Raw genomic sequence first — 18278 nt, forward strand, 5'->3', positions numbered from 1 at the left:
CCTTCAAAAACGTGGGCCCATGAACGGGTGATGCAAGAGATAATGCGGGGTGCCGTAACCGTTTCTCTAAATTTGACAAATCCACAGCATTAATTATTTTACATAATTTGAGCTGCAAGCTTGGCTTAGTGAGGCGCATTTAATTCAACGAGAACAGTTGAGGGTGAAGTCATTGCAAGTGGTGTCACTAGTGGAGCTGTCGGTTTTTTTGCATGCACTGAGAATGATATCATCCAGTGGTCCAGCTCATGCCCTGGATGACATCACAGGTCGATCGAAAACCGGAAATGCCCACGTTGCTGCTAATTGCTCCGTCAAACTAAACACTCTGGGTGAGAACTACAGAGACTGTTGGGGCATTGTGCATGCGTCACAGATTGTTAACGGGTTTATTGGGTAGAAAGTGTAGGGGTAAGGGTCATGGTTTATATTATGAAGTGAATAGTGGCAGTGTCATGACCTCCGGATTTTATCCAGTCCAGTGATGCCACTTGCCACACACGGCTTTCTGGGAAATCAACTCCCTTCCGTTCATGGTCATGACCATGATCCAGGCTTGGAGGGGGAGGACAGAGATAACAAGGTGTAAAGGGGGTGGCAGGGGGCGTGGGGGGGTAAGAACATGCTCAAGGCTTAACAGAGGGGATAAAATGTGATCCATCTTCCCATATAGATCATGTTCTCTCTCTCATTTTCCCCCCCATCTCCAACCTGGATCACATTCTTCCTCCCACCACCACCCCACCCACCCCTGCACCCAACTATTCTCTCTGTGCTTACCCCCCAGCTCCTAACCTTCTTTTTCCCGACACACACAAGCTCCTGATCTCTTCCCCTTGCCCCCCCCCCCACTCCTCCCCAAACTCCCCAGCCCTGTACTCCTCCTTCCCGATCTCCTAGTCAACCTTCTCTGAACTGCCTCCAATGCAAGTATATCCCTCCTTAAATACGGAGAGCAAAACTGTACTCCAGGTGTGGCCTCACCAATACCCTGTACAGTTGTAGCAGGACTTCTCTGCTTTTATACTCCATCCCCCTTGCAATAAAGGCCAACATTCCATTTGCCTTCCTGATTATTTACTGTTCCTACATACTAACTTTTTGTGTTTCATGCACAAGGACCTCCAGGTCCCTTTGTTCTGCAGCATTTTGTAATTTCTCTCCATTTAAATTATAATTTGCTTTTTCATACTTCCTGACAAAGTGGATAATCTCACATTTTCTCACATTATACTCCATCTGCCAAATGTTTGCCCACTCATTCAGCCTGTCTATATCCCTTTGAAGATTTTTTGTGTCCTCCTCACAACTTACTTTCCCACCCATCTTTGTATCATCAGCAAACTTGGCTACATTACACTCGGTCCCGTCATCCAAGTCATTAATATAGATTGTAAATAGTTGATGTCCCAGCACCAATCCCTGTGGCACCCCACTCGTTACCGTTTGCCAACCGGAAAATGACTCATTTATCCCTACTCTCTGTTTTCTGTTAATTAGCCAATCTGCTATCCATGCTAATATATTACCTCCAACCCTGTGAACTTTTATCTTGTGCAGTAACCTATGTGGCACCTTGTCAAATACCTTCTGGAAATCCAAATACACCACATCCACTGGTTCCCTCTTATCCACCCTGCTCATTGCATCATCAAAGAATTCCAGCAAATTTGTCAAACATGATTTCCCTTTCATAATACCATGCTGACTCTGCTTGATTGTATTATGCTTTTCCAAATGCCCTGCTACTGCTTCCTTAATAATGGACTCCAGCAATTTCCCAGTGACCGATATTAGGCTAACTAGTCTGTAGTTTCTTGCTTTCTGTCTGCTTTCTTTTTTAAATAGCGTCGTTACATTTGCAGTTTTCCAATCTGCTGTAGCCTCCCCAGAATCCAGGGAATTTTGTTAGATTGCATCTATTATCTCTGCAGCCACTTCTTTTGAGACCCTGGGATGCAAGCCATCAGGTCCTGGAGACTTGTCCACCTTTAGTCCCATTATTTTACCGAGTACGTTTTCTTTAGTGATGGTGATTGTTTTAAGTTCCTCCCTCCCTATAGCCCCTTGATTATCCATTATTGGGATGTTTTTAGTGTCTTCTACCATGAAGACCGATACAAAATATTTGTTCAAAGTCTCTGTCATTTCCCTGTTCTCCATTATTATATCCCCAGTCTCATCCTTTAAGGGACCAACATTTACTTTAGCCACTCTCTTCAGCCAGATCAGCCATGATCTTGTTGAATGGCGGAGCAGGCTCGAGGGGCTAGATGGCCTACTCCTGTTCCTAATTCTTATGTTCTTATGTTCCTTTTTATATATCTGTAGAAACTCTTACTATCTGTTTTTATATTTTTTGCTAATTTGCTCTCATAATCTATCTTCCTGCTCTTTATTATTTTTTTAATCGTCCTTTATTGTTTTTTTAAGTTTCCCAATCCTCTGCCCTCCCACTAATCTTGGCCACTTTGTATGCCATTGTTTTTAATTTGATACTATCCCTTATTTCCTTTGTTAGCCACGGATGGTTCTGCCTTCTCTTAAAGTCTTTCCTTCTCACTGGAATATATTTTTGTTGCGAGTTATGAAATATCTCTTTAAATGTCTGCCACTGCTCATCAACTGTCTTACACTTTAATCTATGTGTGACACCAGTGTTCAGGCTCCTCCCCAGACACTGTGTCAGCAATCACAGCGGAGATTTAATCGAGATGTTCAAAAGCATGAAGGGTTTTGATAGAGTAAATAAGGGCAAACTGTTTCCAGTGGTAGTAGGGTTAGTAACCGAAGGACCCAGATTTAAGGTAATTGGCAAAAGAACCAGAGGTGAGATGAGAATTTTTTTTTGACATAGCGAGTTGTTATGATCTGGAATGCACTACCTGAAAGGGTGGTGGAAGCAAATTGAATAAATAATTAAAGGCGAAAAAATTGCAAGGCTATGGGGAAAGGGCAGGGGAATGGGACAGATCCGATAGTTCTGTCAGAGTTGGCAGAGGCACGATGGGCTGAATGGCCTCCTTATTTGCTGTCTCATTCTATGATTCTAACGACAGGAACTCTGATGGAACGTGTACTAATGTGAAACTATGCCAGAAAAGAGAGGTCCATAAATGTTGCTGGTTGGTGGCTGTTGAATCTGTCCTTTGTTGGAAATGTGCAAATAATGTTCATTCTCTGCATTTCCTTTCACTTCAGCGCCATCCTATTACTCTAGTAATCTATTTAAAAATATATCTCCTATCCCTTCAGTTTGATTGCCTAATATTTGGTTTTGCTTTCTTGTGACAGGGAAGGAATGTTTTCTCCCACGACTATGTATTTTGGTGTGGAGATTCAAACTTCCGCATTGATCTTCCATATGAAGAGGTCCTCCACCACATTAAGAGACACGATTGGAAAGCTCTTCAGGCCTATGACCAGCTGCAGCATCAGAAGACTGATAGCAAAGTGAGCGCAGAGAACAATTAGAAGGAAATATAAATCAATTTGTTTTCATAATGCAGTGCTTTTTATCTTATTTTAACAGCCACGGTTTATCAGAAGATATTGGATGAATCTATGAAAGCACTTCTGACTGAAGTTAAAAGCAATAAGATGTTCTAGTGAGGAATGTCAGGATTTGTATCTAAAATGAAGAGTAAAAGGACAGCTAGCAGTTTTATTTACAAGAATGTTCCATTCTACAGAAGTCTATATGATGACACAACTGTGACAACAACAAAGCTTAAATGACTTATCAACAACAGGGACATATTGTCTTCCATTGATTTGAACTTGATACACAGAAAAAAATCTGCCCCAACATCCAAATCTTATGTTGCAGGCTTGAGCACACGACCAGGTGTTCATGCAGTCTATGTGACTCTGATTTAGCGTGTGTTTTGTTGCTTATTGGTGAGTAAGTGCTGGTTGATAGCACTGTCGACGACACCATCCATCACTGGGCATGTTATTGAGTAGGTTATTTATGTGTAAGTGCCGCTTGATAGCACTGTCGACGACACCTTCCATCACTTTGCTGATGATTGAGAGTAGATTGATGGCCGGATTGGATTTGTCCGGCTTTTTGTGGACAGGACATACCTGAGCAATTTTCCACATTGTCGGATAGATGCCAGTGTTGTAGCTGTACTGGAGCAACTTGGCTAGAGACAGGGCTAGCTCTGGAGCAAAAGTCTTCAGCATGACAGCTGGGATATTGTCTGGGCCCATAGCCGTTGATGTATCCAGTGTGCACAGCCATTTCTTGATATCACATGGAGTGAATCAAATTGGCTGAAGACTGACTTCTGTGATGGTGGGGACCTCGGGAGGATGCTGAGATGAATCATCACTTGGCACTTCTGGCTGAAGATGGTTGCAAACTCTTCAGCCTTGTCTTTTGCACTTGGGTGCTGTGCTCCGCCCTCATTGAGGATAGGGATGTTCATGGCGTCTCCTCCTCCAGTCCGTTGTTTAATTGTCCACCACCATTCCCAACTGGATGTGGCAGGACTGTAGAGTTTTGATCTGATCCGTTGGTTGTGGGATCGCTTAGCTTTGTCTATAGCATGTTTAGCATGCATGTAGTTCTTTGTTGCAGCTTCGCCAGGTTGGCACCTCAATTTTATGTACGCCTGCCGCTGCTCCTGGCATACTTTTCTACACTCCTCATTGAACCAGGGTTGGTCCCCTGGCTTGATGGCAATAGTAAAATGAGGGATATGCTGGGTCATGAGGTTCCAGATTGTGGTTGAATACAATTCTGCTGCTGTTGATGGTCCACAGCACCTCATGGATGTCCAGTTTTACGCTGCTAGATCTGTTCTGAATAGTGCCACACAACATGATGGAGGGTGTCCTCAGTGCGAGGACCGGACTTTGTCTCCACAAGGACTGTGTGGTGGTCACTGCTACCGATACTGTCCTGGACAGATGCATCTACGACAGGCAGATTTGTGAGGACGAGGTCAAGTGAGTTTTTCCCTCGTGTTGATTCTCTCTCCACCAGGCCCCGCCTGGCAGCTATGTCCTTCAGAGCTCAGTCAGTAGTGGTGCCACCGAGCCACTCTTGGTGATGGACATTGAAGTCACCCTCCCAGAGTATATTCTGCGCCCGTGCTACCCTCAGTGCTTCTTCCAAGTGGTGTTCAACATGGAGGAGTACTGATTCATCAGCTGAGGGAGGGCAGTAGGTGGTAATCAGCAGGTTTCCTTGCCCAGGTTTGACCTGATGTCATGAGACTTCATGGGGTCCAGAGTCACACCCTCATGATTGTATACCACTGTACCACCACCACCATTAGTGGGTCTGTCCTGCCGGTGGGACAAGACATATCCAGGGATGGTGATGGAGGCATCTGGGACATTGACTGAAAGGTATGATTCTGTGCGTATGTGTCTGAGGCTGATGCTTGACTAATCTGTGGGACTGCTGTTCCAATTTTGGCACAAGTTCCCAGATGTTAGTGAGGAAGACTTTGCAGGATCGACTGGGCTGGGTATGCCTTTGTGGTGTTCAATGCCAGGTGGTCCATCCGGTTTTTTTATTCTTGTTTCTTGTAGCGGTTTTTTTACAACTGAGTGGCTTGCTGGTGCATTTCAGAGGGCAGTTAAGAGTCAACCACATTGCTGTGGATCTGGAGTCACACAGATGTAAGGATTTCCTTCCCTAAGGACATTAGTGAACCAGATGGGTTTTTACGACAATCTGGTAGTTTAATGGTCAGCATTACTGATTCTAGCTTTTTTATTAATTCCAGGACTCTGGATTACGAGTCAAGTAACATAACCACTGTGCTGTCCTTCCCTCCTCTTGTGGTTGCACAGCTGTACATTGATGGAATGTTTATGAAACCACCTGATTGATCTGGCCGTCCTTGGATTGCCACATGTGTGCAATCGATGGCACCCTGTATCTGTGGAAATCCAGCCAGGACATGAATCCGACTGTCTACTCATTCTGGCTATTTTCATCATTGGGGAAAGTTGGTATAAATTGACATCCTGGCAAATGACCATCTGTGATCTGCCTTATACATTTATGTGCAATCGACTGAGGGACCCTCGAGATAGCAACATAGGAACAGGAGTAGGCTATTCAGCCCCTCAAGACTGTTCTGCCATTCATTAAGGTCAGGGCTGACCTGTATCTTAACTCCATCTACCTGTCTTGGCTCCATTTCTTTTTATACCCTTGGCTAGCAAAAATCTATCAATCTCCGATTCAATATTACTAGTTGAGCTAGCATCTACTGCTTTATGTGGGAGAGAGTTCCACACTTCTACCACCTATTGTGTGGAAAAAGTGTTTCCTAACTTCTCTCCTGATTGGCCTGGCTCTGATTTTAAGGTTATCTTGCCCTGGACTCTCCCACCAGGAAAAGTTTCTACCTATCCTTTCGAAATCAAATCACCCTTGACCTTCTATATTCTAGGGCATATAAGCCTAGTTTATGTAATCTAACCCTTGGAGCCCTGTTAACGTGCTGGTGGATCTGCACTGCACCGCTTCCAAGGCCAATATCCCTTCTAAGGTGCAGTGTCCAGAACTCTACACACCACTCTAGCTGAGATCTCTTGTCATCATCGTAGGAATCAAAGAAGACTTATTTCCACTCTTAAAATGAGTCCTTAGGTGGCTGAACAGTCCAATACGAGAACCACAGTCCCTGACACAGGTGGGACAGATAGTCATTGAGGGAAAGGAGGAGCGGACTGGTTTGCCACACGCTCTTTCTGCTGCCTGCGCTTGATTTCTGCATGCTCTCAGCGATGAGACTCGAGATGCTCAGCGCCCTCCCGGATGCACTTCCTCCACTTAGGGCAATCTTTGGCCAGGGTCTCCCATGTGTCCGTGGGGATGTTGCACTTTTTCAGGGAGGCTTTGAGGATGTCCCTGTAACGTTTCCTCTGCCCACCTTTGGCTCATTTGCCGTGAAGTAATTCCGAGTAGATTGCTTGCTTTGGGAGTCTTGTGTCTGGCATGCGAACGATGTGGCCTGCCCAGTGGAGCTGATCAAGTGTGGTCAGTGCTTCAATGCTGAGGATGTTGGCCTGTTCGAGGACGCTAATATTGGTGCGTCTGTCCTCCATGGGGATTTGTAGGATCTTGCGGAGGCATCGTTGGTGGTATTTCTCCAACGACTTGAGGTGTCTACTGTACATGATCCATATCTCTGAGCTATACAGGAGGGCGGGTATTACTACAGCCCTGTAAACCATGAGCTTGGTGGTAGTTTTGAGGGCCTGATCTTCAAACACTCTTTTCCTCAGGCGGCCGAAGGCTGCACTGGTGCACTGGAGGCAGTGTTGAATCACCTCATCAATGTCTGCTCTTATTGATGAGAGGCTCCCGAGGTATGGGAAATGGTCCTTGTTGTCCAGGGCCGCGCCGTGGTTCTTGATGACTGGGGGACAGTGCTGTGAGGCGAGGACAGGCTGGTGGAGGACCTTTGTCTTACGGATGTTTAGTGTAAGGCCCATGCTTTGGTACGCCTCAGTAAATACGTCGACTATGTCCTGGAGTTCAACCTCTGTAACTCAACAACAGAGGTTTGGGTGGTCTGGAGATGGCGAAGGTTGAACAGGTTCCCACTGGTTCTGTAGTTTAATTCCGCTCCAGCTGGGAGCTTGTTGACTGTGAGGTGGAGCATGGCAACGAGGAAGATTGAGAAGAGGGTTGGGGCGAGATCTAACCAGGGCTTTATATGACTAACAAAACTTCCTGCCCTTTGTATTCTAGCCCTCTAGTAATAAAGGCTAACATTCCATTAGCCTTTTTGATTTTTTTTATCTGGCTACTACATTTAGTGTTCTCTTTGGACCTCCACTTTTGGCCATTTAAATAAGATTCTATCCTTTATTGGAAATCTATCACTGGTTTCCAGATTATCACCAGTTTTGTGACTAGCCAGCCAGTATTCAATCTTTGCTAAGATATTAATGTTTTGTAATTTTTGGTATGAACTTTACACTATTGGAAAAAAGTACAGTTAATCAGAGAAGGAATTTCAAACATGCTGTTGTCAGCTTTTCTGAAATGTGGCACTTTGAATTGTACAGTATAATATTGGATAACAAAAAAGAGGTGTTTAAGCAAAAGGTTAGTCTGAATTAGTGCATTGTTCTTGGTCCAATACATTCATATAATTGACTTAAGACCAAGTCTCAGTGAATGAGTTATAAGTATCTAACCTGCTAATCCTTAGAAATGGTGATCTCAGGGCAGGAATTGTCCCCGCCGAAAACGCGGTGCTTCTACCGTGTTTCGACTGCTTTTACCACAGCTGTAGATGTGATGGCCTTGTCTGCGAAATTCTGCTCTTTGGCTTTTTTTTTCCGAGCGGCCAGGAAGTCGGTCATAATGGCGGTGGAAGTGTGGCAGTGAATGGAAAGTAGAGGGGCGGAAGTGGGAGGCGGGCGGAGTATCCACCGCTGTCGCTCATCAGCGGAGCGCTGATGCCATCATCACGCTGGCGCATCACCACATTTCTCCCCTTCACTCAAAAGGGAGGGCCGCTGCAAGCTCTGCGATTCTTTAAGTTAGGTCCACTGGGAGGGTTTCAGCTGGGCCAGCGGCCTGGCATCCAAGAGGTGGGGTGACAGGCTGCCTGTTGGCAGCCCAGCCGAAACCGGGGGCATAATCGTCTGGCTGACGTGGCAGTCAGCCGACAACAAAAATTAAGATAGCGGCTGCGGCAGTGCGCCCTTCCCTTTAATGGCAGCCCCACCGCCATTTTCCAAGCACTCCATCTCAGTGCACCGACAGAAAAAGCTCTTGGTGGCACCAAGCGGCGGCAGCAACATTTTCAGCACGCATTTTCCCGTTCGGGGGAGGGGAACATCAGCGGTGTGCGCTCTGATGACACACTTAGGATGGATCGGCAGCAGCGGAGTGGTAGTGGGGAGAGCGGGTCACCGCCGGGATACCGCAGGAGCAGAATTTCCAAAATGGCGGCCATTCCACTCCGCAGTGTGGCCGGCGGTAAGGGAAGGGGCAATTTTGGCCCCCTAGTCTCAATTCTTGGGTCTTTTCTTCATAGACTGTTGTCTGGCACTTCATGTAGTATTTTTAACTTGGAACTTAAGGATTTACCAAGAGGACATGACCCTTAGTAGCATCTATGCAACTACCCAAGTACCTCTTTTTCTGGTCATACAATCCATCAGTTTGGCTCAAAGAGCTTTTTCGTTATATCCTTCAAGGAGAATCTCTTTCTAAGGCTTGATTGTCTAAATATTAATGCTCCAAAATATAATTTTTTCCACTTAGATTTTTAAAGATTTCTTTGAAGGCACCATCAACTTTGCTCCAACATACAAATATGATGTGGGGACAGATATTTATGACAGCAGTGACAAATGCAGAACTCCTGCTTGGACTGATCGAGTGCTGTGGTGGAGGAAAAAATGGCCCCGTGATACATTGGGTATGATTGTAACAAAATCAGAACATTAATCAAGCAGTAGCTAAAATTGTGTAATATCTAAATTGTAAAAGAATAACAATTATAAGGTGCATCTTTTATCTTGTCACAATGTTTAAGCCACAAGGTAGTAGTTGCCTCCACTGGAGGGTCGAGCCAATTTATTTTTTAGAAAAGGCATAAGGTTTGTTCTTGTGGATGTCTGTTCAGGTAAATATAGAGCAATAATTTTTACTTGCGTACAATGAACACTTACCATTTTGATATTAGTTGATCTCTTGTGGACACTGTCCACAGATTTATTTGGATTGTGTGAAGATCAGTGCTTCATTTTTTAATATAATTTTACTGGTGAGAACTTATATTTTTTCGTTCCATCTTTTCTGACCGAGTTCCAGCCACTTCTCGCCACACATCCTGCATCTTCTAGAATGATCTGTGAATCAGGCGCTGCTTCATGTGGAGTTGGATTCAGTCTTTCTGCCCATCTGAGACAGAATGCTTTGTTTTCGTATGTCATTTTATCTCGCCAGATTTTGGAAAAACTGATTCTGTTTTTCAATTCATCCCTTTAGCTCCTTGGGTGTTAAACCAACACTCTTGCTGATTCCTTTATAGAGGTTCTCAGGCAAACTTCTAATACTTCATACATCTATGTACAATGTTGCCTATCTCAGAAGATGTAACCACTGTATGTGTTGAACATACAAAAATTCCTACAATGAACAAAATAATTATTTCCCTTTAAAGGAACAACGCTGCTAATTAAATTAAGGTAATTAATAACTTTGATCTTTAAGTGAATAAACATTTTAAGATTATTCATCAATATTTTCAATTTACTACATTCCAGGTATAGATTTACGAGAACGTGATTATGAGGCAGAGATGAAGGCCAAGAACATGTGGACTCCAGGTGATCTGCTGTATTATGGAAGAGCAGAGCTGAATGCCTCAGATCATAGGTATGTGACAGTGACTCTGTTTTTATAATAGATGGCAAGATATTTTAGGAGGGTTTGCAATTAGCAGATTTGTTTCAGTGGAGAATATGTGTTCCACCAAAATTAATCTTTTCCAAGTAGTTCCTCATGCACTTACAAATTAAGATATTAATGTTGGTCTTTGGCTTTCTTCAGTGTATATGGGTGTGAGTAGAGTCAGATCTGGCTATGTGTCACAGAGTCCAGTGAACAGTTGGCATTCTACTAAATATTGAAAGGATAAAAGGTGTCCCAACTTGTCAGCTAAATAAATCATAATGCAGTATTGATTGTCTGCCACAAGATATCATCGGCATATGTAGTAAAATACTAGATTATGGGCTGGATTTTCGGTCTTCTGTTGGCTCTGTTAGCACCCCGGAGGGGCGGCAATGGCGACGGGAATGGTTGCAGCACCCCCCCCCCAGGAAATTAGTTGCCAGTTTTGTGGGGGCGCTGAGGCAGGTGTAGAATGCCACCGGTTTCGATTGCGCTTTGATTTTGAATTGGCGCTGAGCTCTAGCGCCCTGTAACACACCCTAGTGGGACCGCCTGGAAAACCAGGCAGTCCGAGCTGTCCCGTCAGCAGTGAGTGAAGTAAGTAATGAATGAGGTAAGTGTGACTGTTTTGTTTATTTTTGCGATTTAACCTAATGTGGGATGGTCAAGGTTTTGGGAATGATTTTTGTGTTTGGTGCCGATTTTCTTTTTCTTTAAGCAAGCCTCTCCTATGGTGCTCCAAGGCTGGCTCTTTAGCTCGGGATTTTCAATTGGTCAGCCAGCCTAGCACCCTAAAAGAGGTGTGCAACACCTCCCTTAGCGCTCCGCTCCACACTCGGGGCCCAGCTGATGAATTTTGTAGCTGAGAACATAAACCATCTCCCGGCGCAAACTTTACTGTCCCACAGCCCCGAAATGACCAAATCTGAAAATCCAGCTATTCTCTCTCTCTCTCTCTCTATAGATATATATATATATATATATATCTATCTATATATATATATATATATATATATATATAAAAAATCTTGTGTGCAGCCATTTCCTGTCCACAAACTTCACTTCCTGTTGTCACAAATTTTTGATCAAGCTCTTTATGTTCAAATTTAATGTTGCAAATGCCAGTTATAATGGAAATTCCATATGCAAACAGGGCCTGGTGATGGTGTAGTTGCAAGCAGTAGTCATAAGATGGTGTTGTAGCTCCACTGGATCCTCTGACATTGAACAATGCCACAGGAAGTCTGCTCGTAGATATTCAAAGTATTACATATCGTGCAAGTGTGATGTTTACTTCTTGTGATATAATATTTTTATCCCAATTTCTTCTTATCTTTGGCAATTCTGCCCAGCAAATTAATAAATTTATAGATTCGTGGAAACGTCCTGCAAGTGATAGGGTGATGCACAAATTTATTCCACCTCAATCAAGCTCCTGTCTGAGGCGGCATCAGACTGTTCGCAACCTTGGTGTCATAGTTGACCGCAAGATCAGCTCCTGACCACACTGAGACTGCCTATTTCCACCTCCATAACATTGACCGTCTCTGCGCCTGCCTCAGCTCACCTGCTGCTGAAGCCTTTTTTACCTCTAGACTTGACTATTCCAACGCACTCCTGGCTGCCCTCCCACATCTACCATCCATAAACTTGAGGTCATCCAAAACTCTCTTGCCCATGTCCTAACTCACACCAAGACCCGCTCACCCATTGCCTCTGTGCTCGCTAGCCTACATTGGCTCCTGGTTAAGCAACGTCATGATTTTGAAATTCTCATCCTTGTTTTCAAATCCCTCCATGGCCTCATCCCTCCTCCAACCCCACAACCATCCGGGATACCTGCGCTCCTAGCGCATTAACAAATTTGAACCCTGACCCCAACCTGCCCACATCTGGGTTTTACAGAAGCGGGACAAGGGGTGGGCAGCCATCCTGCTCCCAGGAGGAGGGTTGGCAATTTAAATATTTTAATGATTCTGCCTGGAAACCTGGCAGCTGAAGTGAGGCGAGGAGAGCTGTGGGAAGTGGGTGGTAAGTGCCTTCACAGCACTGCTTGTGGGCCAGGAGGAGCAGGATGTACTTTTACCCCAGCACCCCAAGTTACCGCCCTCCCCCCATCCCGGGTCACAGATCAGACCTACATGGTCCTGCCTCTTGTTCCGAAATGTTCCCTGCTCAACAGGAAGCCAAGCCTATCAGGGCCTAAAGATGCACAGTGTGAAGTTAAAACTCCACAGCATGTAGAGAAACCCATTAGTCTATATATTTGGCTAATTAGTCAATGTAATAGAAAAATATTTGTGTCCTGAGTTGATAATTGTTACTATGTTTTGCTTTTAGATCAGCTATATTCATGAAACCATTAAGGGAGCATGTATTTATACAGGACCAGAGATTATTTGCAATATTAATAATAACTTACCCAGGTTTTAGGTTTTTATGTGTGCAGTGAGCACTGGCATTGCAGAAATATAAAAATGCTTTAACCTTCTGACTCCGATATGAGAGTGTTACCACTGAGATAGCAGCATTCTGACTTTTGGAAAACTCTATGCTGGTCAGTATAATCGAGCCGCATTATACTTGTGCATCACCTTTATACCTTAGAATTTGGACTGGTCACTGTATAGGTAAGTATAAACAGTGGCATTGACATCCACAGTGGGCCATCGTGTGCGCTCTGGATTTGACACAATGCAAATCCACTTTGTTAATTCTGCTGACAAGAGACCTAACAGCCACACTTTTCATTAAAAAATATGAATGTGGCATTCAAATTCAAGTTCAATGGTCTGTTATTTTCAATATTTTAATCTGTGGCTGTGTTATTTTTTTTAAAAGGTGCAGGTAACATTTTGAACTGTGGCTATATTACAGCCAAAATGTTGATGATATTTACTTAAGTGCGTCCACACAAGTTTTATTGCTGATGTTTCTCTTGCATACTTTTAAAATCCTTCTCTTCACTCTTGAACTACAGGCCTGTGTTAGCTGTCTTTGAAGTAAATATTCAGGAAGTGGATATTTTTGCACGTGAGGAAATATTCCAAGAAATTACATCTTCCCAGGGGCCATCAGATGCGACTGTGGTGACGTGTCTCAAAGCACCAACCAATGAAGAAAGGGAGCAATTTCCAGACGACCTAAGCAATGAAATAATTAATTGCTTTCAGAGTTATGGCACTATTTTGTTGGTGAGGTAAGAGGTGGTTACCAGTAACAAACAACCTAGAAAAGACTGGTTTCATTGTCCAATTTCTGGCCGTCTTTTATCGAAATCAAGAAAAGAGCTTGAGCAAAAATTATAATTGCAGGAAACTATTTCTATTTATTGCATACCTCAATCAAGTGTGCACAACATGTTTAATAATGTTTCACTTTGGGAGTACTTACTGTATTGTCCTTCATGCCATGCTTTCTGCCTCCACTGTGTTAATAGCAACAGTCTTCTGTGATATTGTTGAACTAAACCTTGTACAATCGCTAGGAAATGGAAAAAAAATAGCTTCAGTAGGTTAATGCGACTGACGAGTTACTGTGTATTGTGACTACCCTGCTGCTTTTCCCACCTTGGTTTTGCTAAAGAATGCTTGACATGGCAATGCAGTAATTGTATTAATATATTCCTATTAGGTTTGATCGTGGACAGATGCTGGTAACTTTTCAGGATAGCCGGATGGCTCTGAAAGTTTTGGATCTAGATGATAAAAAGGTGAGCCTTGCATTGGTGCAGAATGGTCTCCATTTTACACTCCAGTATGTTAAAATGCTGTCAGTCATTATAGCGGTGCAGACACTGAACTTGTAAACATTCTTCTTTGTGTGTGTATGTGTGTGTTTGAGAGCGAGAGATGCAACTGGTCACTATATTTGTGTCTAGGTTGCACTGATGCATATTGGTAAATGATGCTGTCACTTTATCTTCTATTCAGACGCTTTCCTTGCATTTATTTTAGTACTTTTGTTGAAAATGTAATATGCAACTAATTAGTGATTCATCTAATCAAAACAAGAACAACATAACAATGCTGATCCTTATTGCATTTGAGAATACACTGAAGAATCCATAGGAGCGATTTTAACTCCCTCCACCCAATAGAAATGGGTCAATAGTGGCATTAAAATTAAAATATAGGACCATAAATGCATAAAACAGTTGACTAATGCCTTCTTTGTCAGGGTCAATGACTACATCAGTTTCCAGCAGTCAGAATGAAAGAGCCATGGGATTTGCTGCAGTAGCTGGCGTCCCACAAAGACAGGGGAGTCAAAGATTGCACATTTGACAATCAGCCAACAGCTATCATTCAATCCATATGTAGCTGGTCAGTGATCACTGCCATAGAATCCTGAACGTCTGTGCCCAATTTCCAGGCAGCTGACTTGATACCTTCATTCTATGCCAGTTGACAATACCCCCACTATTCCACTCATCTCAGAATGTCCGAGAATGGCTGCTAGGGGACAAGGGTTACCCTCTCTGTACATAGTTCATGAGTTGAGAGATGAGATGCAACCAGAGCCATAGGACAACTAGAATCATCAGTGAGCACACACCTGCACTTCTCAAACAACACTTTTGGTGTCTGGATAGGTCTTGGGCTCAGTGCAGTAAGGCCCATGGAATCTCCTGCACTGTGGTGTGTTCTGCACCTTGCACAACCTCACTGTGCAAAGAGGAATGCACACGGAGGAAGAACAGCAATAGGACTGTCCCTCCTCTAATGAGGAAGACTCAGACGACCATATACATGACAACCTGACAGTGCAGGCTTCTAATCTGCTTTAAAAGTACACTGCTTACAAATCTGAAAAGTTAATTGCACAATAAACGCCTAACATCATTTATCACCTAAGTTTCTACCCATAGCGCTTTTCTAACTAACCTACCACTCGTATGAGATGTTGTGCCAGTGGCTTCAGCTTGGCTGGTGGAAGGCTGATGTTGCTAAAGTAGGGAGCCGAGATATGCGAACCCTGACCTGAGAGAGCCTGCCTCCAGACTGCAGCCCCTCCACAGCTGAGTCTGACAACCTGGGTGCTCCAATGTGACTCATTTTGCAGTTGGCCAATCTTTCTATAAAGTCAGGCAAAATGTTTAGCGATGTGAATGCAACTTCCCTTTAAGAGACGTCTCTATGCTTTAAATAGTGAGCGGGCGGCCCGCAGGAAATCCTGCACTTCAAGTGGGCAAAGTGCCCATCGCCAATGCAATAGTGTGGGCAGCCCGCCAGTCATAGTCAAATGAGGGTCAGCAATTAAAATTGTCTGGGTCACTCACTGACATCGAGCAGGCCAGGCATGCTGCCCACCACCTTCCTGACGGTCACTGCCAGTTAATATCTTCCCTTGTCTTTCATAAATTAGGGATAAGAGAGAAATTAATATTCAGTAAATAGGTAATATTTAAACAAAAGCAAAGTACTGCAGATGCTGGAAATCTGAAATAAAAACAGAAAATGTTGGAAATACTCAGCAGGTCAGGCAGCTTCTGTGAAGAGAGAAACAGAGGTAACGTTTCTGGTCAATGACCTTTCGTCAGAACTGGAAAAAATTTGAGACGTAATTGATTTTAAATAAGTACAGAGACAGGGAAAGGGAGGAGGGGAAGAAAGAATAAAAGGGAAGGTATGTGATAGGATGGAAGGCTGGAGAGATTAAATGACAAAGGGGATGGTAATGGGACAAGAAACTAAAGATGGACCTAGAGGAGATGTAAATGACAAGAACTGAATCATTACTGAAAAAATGGGAGCAGTGGTTATTATGTGAAATGATTGAACTCAGTGTTGAGTCTGGAAGGCCTCACTAATGTGTTATCTTAATGAATCCATGCAGTTAACACTGGAAGAATTTTCAGAGCTATTAACACAGATATTTTGAACAAAGTAGCATCTATGTTATCGCATTGTATTAAGGAATTTTATCACAGTGTGACCACCTTACATTTCGAGCTTTAATTTTGCCTCAAGGGCACAAAGAGGAGGAAAAACTGCCATAGCGCATCACTGTTGTAGCACATGATGCCTGGCAACATGTCACAGCACCTAGAAACTCCCTGTTGTCTTGCAGTGCAAGGCAAACCTGAGTATCATAACAGAAAATAACACTGATTTTAAACATCTTTTTAAAAGCGTGAAATACAGACAAATGGAAAAACTCCATGGGGCCGAAACTGCCCCTTTTTTAAAGCCCGGAGTTTCAAAAGGGAGTTAGATGAAGTCCTTACTACTAGGGGGATCAAGGGGTATGGTGAGAAAGCAGGAAGGGGGTACTGAAGTTGCATGTTCAGCCATGAACTCATTGAATGGCGGTGCAGGTAGAAGGGCCGAATGGCCTACTCCTGCACCTATTTTCTATGTTTCTGCCCCGCCCGGCACTCAGCCCTTCTCGGCCCCATGAGTAATTGCCCAGTGGGAGCACAGTCACTGCTGGTCGGTGCCACTGACAGCTTCGCGAGACGGGAAGTTGCCGGTGGCTGGAGGGTCTGGCCGCCATTTTCTTTTAATTGGGTGCTGAGCCGCTAACCGGGCCGAACCCTTCCCTGGGAGCCCAGTAGGCTCCATGGAGGCCTCACAACGTTCCTCCGCTTTAACTGAAGGGGATGGACGTTGCTACGTGTCAGCACGACACTGCATGTCTGCGTCACGCTGGTATCCTCACCCCCGCACTGACCACAGCACAGCGGTGATGGACACAACCCCGCTCCCGACCCAAACCCGCCTCGACACTGCCTCAAATAGTGCCCCAAAGCGCTGGGAGGCGGAGTCACAGTTAAAGAGCCAAATTTCCCGCCTCATTCCTCCCCCGGGCGGTAATAATTCGAAATATCCGCCCAAAATGGGGCGGAGGGAAATTTCCCCCTCCCCCACCGTGATTTCACAATTCAGGTCTGGATTCAACCTCCAGAAACAAAATGTGCTGCGTGACCTCCTGGTTCTCACAATTTATACCAATCTACTAATGCACAAAATAATTGTAAGTAATGTGGGAGAGGGGAATAAGGGGAAGCTTAATTTTTTAAAAAATTGGGAAAATAGACAAAAGTTTGACTTGTAACAAAATTGATTTTTGAATAACATCACACTAGCAACGATGTCAAAGCCTTGGAAAGGGTGCAGAGGAGATTTACTAGAATGGTACTGGGGATGAGGGGCTTCAGTTATGTGGATAGACCAGAGAAGCTGGGATTGTTCTCCTGAGAGCAGAGAGGTTTAAGGGGAGATTTAATCGAGGTGTTCAAAATCATGAGGGGTTTTGATAGCGTAGATCAGGAGAAACTGTTTCCACTGGGAAGAAGGTCAGTAACCAGAGGACACGGATTTAAGGTGATTGGCAAAAGAACCAGGGGGGCGATGAGATTTTTTACACAGCGATGTATTATGATCTAGAATGCACTACCTGAAAGGGGGGTGGAAGCATATTCAGTAATAACTTTCAAAAGGGAATTGGGTAAATACTTGAAAAGGAAAAATTTGCAGGGCTACAGGGAAAGACTAATTGTATAGCTCTTTCAAAGAGCTGGCACAGGCACAATGGGCCGAATGCCTCCTGTGCTAAACCTCTCCGCCTCTCTCTCCTCCTTTAAGACGCTCCTTAAAACCTACCTCTTTAACCAAGCTTTTGGTCATCTGCCGTAATTTCTTGTGTGGCTCGGTGTCAAATTTATCCGTTTTGTCTTATTGCTGTGAAGCGCCGGAACATTTGACTACATTAAAGACGCTATATAAATAAAAGTTGTTGTTGTGCTGTCTCATTCTATGATTAGATGTTGGGAGCAGGGAAAACTCCAATCTAATGTTTTTCCTCTGTATTCTCGCATTGAATTCAAAAATACGTAAAATAATAAATAGTTTATCCTTTTAATTGTGAGCACAGATGT

The 18278-nt window shown here is 43.9% G+C and overlaps 1 protein-coding gene across 3 annotated transcripts in view; it reads left to right on the forward strand.

Moving 5' to 3' along the window:
- Positions 1 to 18278, forward strand: part of LOC139273170 (synaptojanin-2-like) — a 222482-nt gene that overhangs the window by 178173 nt on the left and 26031 nt on the right. For all 3 annotated transcript variants that reach the window (XM_070889701.1, XM_070889699.1, XM_070889700.1), the window contains 5 exons: positions 3295 to 3453; positions 9260 to 9416; positions 10267 to 10378; positions 13377 to 13595; positions 14030 to 14108. In XM_070889701.1, coding sequence (XP_070745802.1) covers positions 3295 to 3453; positions 9260 to 9416; positions 10267 to 10378; positions 13377 to 13595; positions 14030 to 14108 — 726 coding nt within the window. The remainder of the gene's footprint in view (positions 1 to 3294; positions 3454 to 9259; positions 9417 to 10266; positions 10379 to 13376; positions 13596 to 14029; positions 14109 to 18278) is intronic.

The sequence above is a fragment of the Pristiophorus japonicus genome, chromosome 9 (genome assembly GCF_044704955.1).
Source record: "Pristiophorus japonicus isolate sPriJap1 chromosome 9, sPriJap1.hap1, whole genome shotgun sequence".
NCBI classification, from domain to species: domain Eukaryota; kingdom Metazoa; phylum Chordata; class Chondrichthyes; family Pristiophoridae; genus Pristiophorus; species Pristiophorus japonicus.